Here is an 11100-nt window from a genome sequence, read left to right as displayed (position 1 = left end):
AAAATTGAAAATCACCACAAGAATTACTGAAGGTGGAAGAAAATGGGCAATGATTTCCCAGCATCCAGCTTGAGTATTTTCTATTACAGACCACTATAAGCACTTCACCTGTGCTTTGAGGTGAATAACTGCTGTTCACTGAAAGTTAAACTCTACATCCACCCAAGGTTGACAATAAAAGGCACCCTTTGCTTACATGTTTATGTTATTTATTTTCTTCTTTCAAAAAATACAAATGATCAATAGGTAAGTGACAAAATCAAAAAGCATATGACTTAGATGTAACATTGTCTATGTCAAGAAACTGTAATATTTGAAAATCTAAGAATTCTCAAGATTAGTTGATAAAACTCAAGGTCAGTTTTTTGGACCGCTAAAACTGAATTAAATCTAACTTTTAGAGTTCAGGTTTGAATATGAGTTGCCTTGTTTTCTGGTTATCTCTATTACATGTATTTTCAATAATAGCTTGCTCACCAGTTTAGCTAAATAAATACATTCTATTATAAATTTTTGTTAACAAAATATTGTGGTTCTTATTTTTATATATCAGTCTCAAACTGTATTTCTTTTTCATTTTTTGTTTCCCTTTTTATTTTATTTTAAAACAATCTTTTCTTATTTTACATACCAATCCTAATTCCCACTCCCTCCCTTCCTCCTGCACCCCCCACCCACACCCCACATCGGCTCCTCAGTGAGGGTAAGGCTTCTCATGGGGTATCAATGAAGTCTGACACATCTCTTTGAGGCAGGGCCAAGGCCCCACCCCCATATCTAGGCTGAGCAAGGTATCTTTCCAAAGAGAATGGGCTCCAAAAAAACCAGTTCAAGCACTAGGAATAAATCCTGGTCCCACTGCCAGTGACCCCACAGACTTCTCAAGCTACACAACTGTCACCCACATTCAAAGAGCCTAGTTTGGTCCTATGCAGGTTCCCCTGCTGTCTGTCAGTCCAGAGTCAGTGAGCTACCACTAGCTCAGGTCAGCTGTTTTTGTGGATATCGCCAAAATGGCCTTCTTATATGATTTACTGTATGGCTTACCTCCAACAACATTTTTAACTCAGTGATGTCATAGAAATGACTCTACTGGCCATCAATGGATTCATTATACATGATGCAAAAATATGTTAAAACCTCATCAAAACTTTGTACTGAAATTCAATGTAATTCCTATTAGGTCCAAAGTATAAACTTCATGTCTACTATGTAGTGTTATGCTTGCTGGTGGCACATTCAGACCATTTTTTACTAGACTGATGAATAGAAACCACCTTCCAGGTGAAACCACACACATTTTTCGGTTTTCAAATTGCTGTCCTGCTTCCTCACTGCTCTCTTGTAGAGGTATTTCCTCATAGAGCTTGTGGATAATACTCACACCTGATGCTTCTTTTCATGGGGAGTTGAACTTGGCTCATTTGCTTTCACTTGGGTGGTAATGTTTCTCAAAGTTGGCAAAGACTTGTCTTTACATTTAGCTGTTCTATTTCAAGTGTAGATGTCAGCTCTCAAGGTGAAGGTCAGATGTGACTAGCTAAGTCATTTTCACACCCCTCTAATTGAACTTTCATCTGCAGGTTGTTTCTAAAGACAACGTGAGAAAAATGGATGAAGGCAATCAGACGATGGCATCAGAATTTGTGCTTTTGGGACTTACCCACTCACAGAATCTTCAGCTCTTACTCTTTGTGATGTTTCTGATTCTTTATGTTCTCACTGTATCTGGAAATAGTATTGTCATGTTCTTAATTACCACTGACCGAAATCTCCATTCTCCTATGTACTTCTTTTTGGCCAACCTGTCCTTTGTTGATATGTGGCTTTCCTCTGTTACTACTCCTAAAATGATTACAGATTTTCTCAGGGAACCAAAGATCATTTCATTTGAAGGCTGCATGTGTCAGGTCTTCTTTGACCACTGTGTTGGCGCAGTAGAGATGATGATGTTGGTGGTAATGGCTTATGACCGCTATGTGGCCATCTGCAAACCACTCCACTACTTCACCATTATGAACTTGAAAAGATGCACTGGGTTGGTGTTAGCGTCCTGGACCATTTCCTTTGTGCATGCCATGAGTCAGCTTTTGGCAGTTGTTAAACTACCTCTCTGTGGCCATATGGAAATTGATAGTTTCTTCTGTGACATACCACTGATAATCAAGTTATCCTGCACAGATTCCCATGATTTGGATATTTACATGAATGCTAACTGTGGGGCTGTGGTTGTAACCTGCTTCATTCTGTTGCTCATTTCCTACACATACATCCTTATCACTGTTCGCCAGAGCTCTAAAGCTGGTGCATCTAAGGCTCTGTCCACATGCAGTGCCCACATCACAGTAGTGATGATCTTTTTTGTTCCCTGCATCTTTATCTATGTATGGCCCCTCAATATCATCTGGCTGGACAAATTTCTTGCTGTATTTTATACTCTTATTGCACCTCTCCTAAATCCTGTCATTTACACACTGAGAAATAAAGAAATGAAAAATGCTATAAAGAAATTAAAAGGTTACTTCACGAATCACAAGGGAAGTACATAATGCCAAGAAAATTCACTGTAAATATGTCAAATTGACAATTCACTGAAATTAGTACAGATTGACAATTTGGTAATTTGGTTTGTATGTACAGTTAGCTAAGATATTCTGATATGTAATAAGCATAATATAATTTGGAGATTAAATATTTTAATCATATAGAACATTATAAATTATTTGGGGTTGTTTTTTTAAATGGCTCTTCCTTATTAGAAAAGTATTCAACTGATTCTTATACCCTCAATAATATTAAAAAATAACATAAATGTATTTTTCAGGTTTATAAGTAGCATTTATTTTGTAAAATTCACTTAAATATTGCTCTAAAATATCAAATCTTTTATTCGCTCTTTTGGAAGAAGGCAACATTATTACTTTTACCTTATTCCAAAACAGTAAAGGGGTGGATAGAAAATTTGTTAAAAAATAAAACAAAAGTTATAAACAATACATAAATAACAGTTAACTTCACTTAGTTTAGTTTTTATTACCTTAATGCCAATGAAATAATCATATAAACAAACCTAATACTGTTTTTCTCAATTATCTGAGTTTCAAGAATTAAAATTTATCCTCTAAATTATTGTTTATTATTTCAGTGAATCATGAGCTATAATCTTTCTGAGATAGTGGCCACAACCTGCCTTGATAATTCTTCATATTGAAATACTTGTTATAGTTAATTATATATATATATATATCAACAATTCTACAAAAGTGAAAGCAGTTCAATTATTTCATACAATGTTAACATTTATTTGTGAATAAAATTTAAATATGATCTTTGATGTTTCAAATATTCCCAAAATTGTCATTTGCATAATAATATGCATCATAATAATGTACAATACATCTTTTGTTTCTCAAGATGTGATCAAAAACAGTGATAATAGTAGAAATAATGCCAAAAATAATATGTACATATATATAGCTTTTGTTCTCTAATATAGGAAAAATAACAACAAACGGTAGAATAAAAGATATATTTATAATTTTTAGCTCTCTGTCCAAGCATATGATGTAAGATGTGTTACTGTCATAAAATGCATTTATTATTACCTTGAATATTTTAATACTTGAAAAACTTAGAAATATATATTAAATTCTTTTGGTAACAAAGACTTGACCTTTTCTATAGTTAAGAATGCAGAAATTAATTTTCCCAATGACATTCATTTGTTAAATATCATTGCACAATATACTAAAAAACAACTCAAAAGAGTAGTTCTTGTTAAATGAAATGCCAAAGCACCCCTCTTAATGTTCAGATTGTTTCTAATAATTTATGTGTCATGATTCATATCTATTTTTACAATATGGTGTGATTTTTGAGCAATTCTGCTATGCATATTTAGACATAAGCACATTTGGCATATAGATAACACTAAGTAATAGATACATATTTGCCTCAGTTTCACTTATTTATTATTACTGATAAGTATAAGAACTTAAAAATTTATATTTACTGTACATTTTAGATACTTTTTCACCATCTGGCATGTTGAGAACATCCTCATAATATGACTGTATTCTGTATCCCTTAATGTGCAACAGACCTTAAATCCTAATAGAAAAAAAGAGTTGGTTAGCTCATGATAACCAAGCCATTCTTATAACAGTGGACTTAGCTTGCTTGGAAAATCAGTATTGTATCATGTAAAGTCTAGTACTGGGTCAGACCCATAATGCCCTTTCTTTCCCAGTAGCCTAAAAACTTCTAGGGAAAGCTAGCCAGAAGGAAGGAAGTTTCTTATAACCTTAGAAAACAAACTGTATTTTTATTTATTCTTCTCTTATACAATACATCCTAACTGTAGGCTCCTGTCCCCTTACTCCTCCCAGATTCCATCTCCTCTCCCCCAGGTCCACTGTCCCTCTGTTTCACTTCTGAAAATAAGTCTCCCAGAGATATCATCTAAACACAGCATAACAAGATGCAATGAAATTAGGTACAAACTTTCATATCAAGGCCTGATAAGGCAACCAAGGAGGAGGAAAAGGGTCCTACAAGTAGGTAAAAGAGTCAGAGACACCACCACTGCCACTGTTATTCCCACAAAACCCCAAGCCAATGCACAGCATGTATGCAGAGGACCTAGGCTCCATGATTGCCCCTTCAGTCTCTGTGAGCCCCTATGATCCCTGCTTGGTTGATTCTCTGGGTCATCTTCCTGGTGACCTTGACACCACTTGCTCCTAAAATCATCCCTCCATTCCTCCCCCTCTTCTGGGAGTTTCCTACACTCTGCCCAATGTTTGGCTGTGGGTCTCTGCATCTACTACCATTCACTGCTGGAGAAAGCCTCTATGATGACACTCAAGCTAGGCACCAATCCATAAATATAGCAGAATATCATTAGGAATCATTTCATTGGCCTATTTTTCATTCTTTATTTGCTTTGTTTGTTGGTTTGTTTTTGTCAGTTATTCTTGGTTCTACCCCAAGTCTTTGGGACACCCAGATTCCAGTTCCTGGCCATCCACTATTCAGGCAGAATCTGGGTTTGAGCCTCAAGTTAGACCAGTCATTGGTTGGCCACTCACATAAGCTCTGAAGCACCATTGCCCCACTACATCTTGCAAGCAGGAAAAGTTGTGGGTTGATGGTTTTGTGGCTGGGTTTGTGTCCCAGTCCCACCACTGGGAGACTAACCTGGTTACAGAAGGTGATTGGTTCAAGATACTATTTCTAGGAGTCCTTGCTTGGGTTGTCCTCCTAAGTTCTAGGAAGTTTCCACTGCACTCTGTTTCCACATAGCCCCCCTAAATTCTCAACTATTACAGTCATCTCTCCCCATACTCTCTTCTTCTGTCCCTCCCTGCCCTGCCTGTGTGATCCATCCTGTTCTCATCCCCAATCATGCCCAGTCCACCAACAAAACTTTCCTGGGGAAATCCAGGCATCACCCTAGAGCTGTCCTTGTTACATAGCTGTTCTGTGTCTGTGGATTGAAGTGTGATTATCATTTACTTCACAGCTAATATCTACTTATAAGTGAGTGCATATTCCTCGACAAAACCAGATTTAAACAATATGTAACCACCAATCCAGCACTACAGAAAGTACTGGAAGGAAAACTCCAACCTAAGGAAATTAACTACACTTGCATAAACATAGGCAATAGATAATCCCACTCTACAAAAACACAAAATAAAAGGCAGGGTAAATCCACATACAATACCAGTACCAACAACAAACCAAAAACAAACAAGAATAAACGCTCAATGAACCTTAATTTCCCTCAATATTAATGGTCTTAACTCACCTATAAAAAGACACAGGCTAACAGATTGGATACGAAGACAGAATCCATCCTTCTGCTGCATACAAGAAACACACCTCGAATTCAAAGACAGACATTACTAGAGTTTATATATTATCCTTCTGTGGTCTTTGATAGAGTTGAAGACAGATAGTTATGGTTATAGTTTTCTTCAGTTATTATAAAAGATAAGTTACCCTTTTTATTTAGACAGAAAAGAGGAGATGATGGGGAATGTACTGTGTATATTCATCTTATTGATTATTGAATAAAGTACTGTTTGGCCAATGAGACAGCAAGTTAGATGGGATTAGGAGTCAAAGAGGATTCTGGGAAATGTAGTAGAGAAGTGATGATCCAGACAGGAAGTGACATAGCAAGGAGACTCATATTTAAGCAAGGAAACAGGAAATGTCCCCTTTTTCCCTTCGCCTCCTCTAGCGGCAGGATGTGAGCCACCAGCAAGAGAGGGTGCCAGCGAAAGGCATCCTCTATAAGATAAGTCTTATAAAATATATAGATTTATGATAATTAAGACTGAGCTAACAGATGAGAATCCTAGTCATTGGCCAAGCAGCTTTGTACCTAATATGTCTCTGTATTATTTTATCCATCCATGTGGCGGGCAGAACTCGGGAGGCTGGCGGAGACCACCCACGTGGCGGTGGGGCTTGGTGGCATTTGGCGGAAAGATTTATCATAACATATTACCTCAGAGTAAAGGGTTGTGATAAGATACTCCAATCAAATGGACCCAAGAAACAAGCTGGGGTATCTAACAAGATAGACTTCAAACTAAAATCAATCAAAAGAGATGAAGAAGGTCATTTCATATTATTCATCACAGGAAAAATCCATCAGGAAGAAGTCTCAATTCTAAACATCTATGCCCCAAATACAAAGGCACCAACATTCGTAAAAGAAACATTATTAAAACTCATATCACAAATAAGGCCTCACACAGTTATAGTGGGAGACTTCAACACCCCACTCTCACCACTGGACAGGACCACCAAGCAGAAACTTAAAAAAGAGACAAAGGAACTAACAGAAGTTATGACCCAATTGGGATTAACAGACATTTATAGAACTTTCTATCCAAACACAAAAGAATTTACCTTCTTTCCAGCATCACATGGAACCTTCTCAAAAATCGACCACATTCTCGGCAACATAGCAAAGCTCAACAGGTACAAAAATATTGGAATAATCCCCTGTGTTTTATCAGACCACCATGCTTTAAAGTTAGAAATCAAAAACAAATCAAAGTGCAAAAAAACCTACCAACTCAAGGAAACTGAACAACACACAATTGCAACATTCCTTGGTCAAGGAAGAAATAAAGAAAGAAATTAAAGACTTCCTAGAATTCAATGAAAATGTTGACACAACATACCCAAACTTATGGGACACTTTGAAAGCAGTACTAAGAGGAAAGTTCGTAGCTCTAAATGCTCATATGAAGAAACTAGAGAATAGCCACGCCAGAGATTTGACATCACAGCTGAAAGCTCTAGAAAAAAATGGAAGCAAATTCACCCTGGAGGAGCAGACGCCAGGAAATAATCAAATTGAGGGCGGAAATCAATGAAGTCGAAACAAAGAAAACAATTCAAAGAGTCAATATAACAAAGAGTTGGTTCTTTGAGAAAATCAACAAGATAGACAAACCGTTATCCAAACTAACCAAAAGGCAGAGAGAGATCATGCAAATTAACAAAATCAGAAATGAAAAGGGGGACGTAACAATCGACACTGAGGTAAGCCAGACAATCTTCAGGTCATACTTTGAAAACCTGTACTCCACAAAATTGGAAAATTTAAAGGAAATGGAAAATTTTCTGGAGGTTATCACTTACCAAAATTGAATCAAGAACAGATAAGCAAGTTAAACAGACCTATAACCTCTAAGGAAATAGAAGCAGTCATCAAAAGTCTCCCAACCAAAAAAAGCCTGGGGTCAGATGGATTCACTGCAGAATTCTACCAGAAATTCAAGAAGTGCTAATACCAATACTCCTCAAATTGTTCCACAAAATAGAAGCAGAAGGGACATTGCCAAACTCTTTTACAAGGCTACAATAACCTTGATACCCAAGCCACACAAAGACACAACTAAGAAAGAGAACTACAGACCAATATCCCTCATGAACATTGATGCAAAAATTCTCAATAAAATCCTGGCAAATTGAATACAAGATCATATCAGAGAAATCATCCACCATGATCAAGTAGGCTTCATCCCAGGGATGCAAGGATGGTTCAACATATGAAAATCCATCAATGTAATCCACCATATAAACAAACTGAGGAAAAAAAACACATGATCATCTCACTAGATGCTGAAAAAGCCTTTGACAAAATCCAACAACCCTTCATGATGAAGATCTTGGAGAAATCATGGATAACAGGAACATACCTCAACATAATAAATCAATATACAGCAAGCCAACAGCCAACATCAAATTAAATGGAGAGAAACTCAATCCAATTCCTCTAAAATCAGGGACAAGACAAGGCTGTCCACACTCTCCATACCTCTTCAATATTGCCCTTGAAGTTCTAGCTAAAGCAATAAGACAACAAAAGGAGATCAAGGGAATACAAATCAGATAGGAAGAAGCCAAACCCTCACTATTTGCAGATGACATGATAGTCTATATTAGTGACCCAAAAAACTCTACCAGGGAACTCCTACAGCTGATAAACACCTTCAGCAAAGTGGCAGGATACAAGATTAACTCAAAAAAATCAGTAGCCCTGTTATACACCGATGACGTATTGGTGGAGAAAGAAATCAGAGAAACATCACTCTTTACAATTGCCACAAACAACATAAAGTACCTTGGGGTAACACTAACCAAAAATGTGAAAGACCTGTACCATAAGAATTTTGAGTCTCTAAAGAAAGAAATTAAAGAAGATACCAGAAAATGGAAAGATCTCCCATGCTCTTGGATAGGTAGGATCAACATAGTAAAAATGGCAATCTTGCCAAAAGCAATCTACAGATTCAATGCAATCCCCATCAAAATCCCAACACAATTCTTCACAGACTTTGAAAGAACAATTCTCAACTTTATATGGAGAAACAAAAGACCCGGGATAGCCAAAACATCCCTGTACAATAAAGGAACTTCTGGAGGCATCACCATCCCTGACTTCAAGCTCTATTACAGAGCTATAGTCCTAAAAACAGCTTAGTATTGGCACAAAAATATACAGGTAGATCAATGGAATAGAATTGAAAACCCTGATATTAACCCACACACCTATAAACACCTGATTTTTGACAAACAATCCAAATTTATATGATGGAAAAAAGAGAACATCTTCAACAAATGGTGTGGGCATAACTGGTTGCAGACATGTAGAAGACTGCAGTTAACCCAAGCCTATCGCCTTGCACAAAACAGTCAAAATGCATCAAAGATCTCAACATAAATCCATCTACACTGAACCTATTAGAAGACAAAGTGGGAAATACCCTTGAGTTAATTGGTACAGGAGACCACTTCCTGAACATTACACCAGTAGCACAGACACTGAGGTCAACAATTGATAAATGGGACCTCCTGAAACTGAGAAGCTCTGTAAAGCAAAGGAGACAGTCAGCAAGACAAAACGGCAGCCCACAGACTGAGAAAAGATATTCACCAACCCCACATCTGACAGAGGCCTGATCTCCAAAATATACAAAGAACTCAAGAAGCTATTTCCCAAAACACCAAACAACCCAATTAAAAATTGGGGTACAGAACTAAATAGACAATTCTCAATAGAGGAATCTAAAGTAGCTGAAAGACACATAAGAAAGTGTTCAACATCCTTAGCCATCAGGGAAATGCAAATCAAAACAACTCTGAGATACCATCTTACTCCTGTCAGAATGGCCAAAATCAAAAACGCCAATGACAGTTTATGCTGGAAAGGATGTGGAGAAAGGGGAATACTTCTCCACTGCTAGTGGGAGTGCCAACTTGTACAGCCACTTTGGAAATCAGTATGGCAACTCCTCAAAAAAAAAATGGGAATTAGTCTACCACAAGATCCAGCAATTCCACTCTTAGGCATATACGCAAGAGAAGCACATTCATACAACAAGGACATATGTTCAGCGATGTTCATAGCAGGAATATTTGTAAATGCCAGAAACTGGAAGCAGCCTAGATGCCCCTCAGCCGAAGAATGGGTTGAGAAAATGTGATACCTTTACACAATGGAGTACTACTCAGTGGAAACATAAATGGAATCTTGAAATTTGCAGGAAAATGTATGGATCTAGAAGAAACCATTCTGAGTGAGGTAACCCAATCACAAAAAGACAAATATGATATGCACTCACTCATATGTGTATTTTAGACATAGAGTAAAGGATTACCAGCCTACAATCCACACTGTCAGAGAAGCTAGTAAACAAGGAGGACCCTAAGACAGACATACATTGTCCCCTGGAGAAAGGGAAAGGGTCAAGATCCCCTTTGCAAACTGGGAGCATGGGGATGGGGGAGGGAACTACGAGAATGAGAGGCAGAGAAGAGGAGGGATGCAGAGGACATGAGGGAACAGAAAGGATGAGTCAAAGAAAGAATAGATTTTAACAAGAATGGAGATAACATAATAGAGGGAGACATTTTAGGTTTAAAGAAAAATCAGGCACTAGGGAAATGTCTGGAGATCTACAAAGATGACACCAGCAAACAATCTCAGCAACAGAGGAGAGGCTACCTTAAATGCCCTCCCCTGATTATGAGATTGATGACTGACTTATATGCAATCCTATAGCCTTCATCCAGCAGCTGGTGGAAGTAAAGCAGACAAGCATAACTAATCACTGAACTGAACTGGAACCCAGATGCAGAGAAGGACCAGTGAAGAGCACAGAGGTCCAGACCAAGCTGGTGAAACCCACAGAAACAGCTGACCTGAACATCCGGGAACTCTTGCTCCCCAGTCTGATAGCTGGAATACCAAACATGGGACTGATCCAGACCCCAGGAACATGGGTTTCTGGGAGGAAACCTCAGAAATCTATGGGCCCTCCTGTGGAAGCCTAAGTATTTATCCCTAGCATAGGTGTGTAGTTTGGGAGCCCATTCCATATAGAGGAATACTCCCTGAGCCAAGACACACAGGGGTTGGGCCTAGGCCTTATCCCAAAGGATAGGAAAGACTCTAATGACACCCTATAGAGGGCCTCACCATCCAGGGGGAGCAGAAAAGATATCTGACAGATAAGGTTTTAGTGGGGGGGGTAGGGGATGATGGATGGGAGAAAGGAACTTGGATTG

The 11100-nt window shown here is 38.0% G+C and overlaps 1 protein-coding gene across 1 annotated transcript; it reads left to right on the top strand.

Moving 5' to 3' along the window:
• The first annotated feature begins 1607 nt into the window (after positions 1-1607).
• LOC100761978 (olfactory receptor 4K3) lies at positions 1608-2549 on the top strand. The gene has a single exon (XM_027421011.1). It carries the CDS (start codon positions 1611-1613, stop codon positions 2547-2549), a length of 939 nt encoding a protein of 312 aa, XP_027276812.1. The 5' UTR covers positions 1608-1610.
• The last annotated feature ends 8551 nt before the right edge of the window (positions 2550-11100 follow it).

Source organism: Cricetulus griseus, chromosome 6 (assembly GCF_003668045.3).
Source record: "Cricetulus griseus strain 17A/GY chromosome 6, alternate assembly CriGri-PICRH-1.0, whole genome shotgun sequence".
Taxonomy (NCBI): domain Eukaryota; kingdom Metazoa; phylum Chordata; class Mammalia; order Rodentia; family Cricetidae; genus Cricetulus; species Cricetulus griseus.
Note: the sequence above shows the minus strand (reverse complement) of the source record. Positions and strands in the feature narration are given on the sequence as shown.

What these genes read in the sequence shown, in the direction of transcription:
- LOC100761978 (XM_027421011.1), top strand. Translation starts at nt 1,611, where the DNA reads ATGGATGAAGGCAATCAGACGATGGCATCAGAATTTGTGCTTTTGGGA.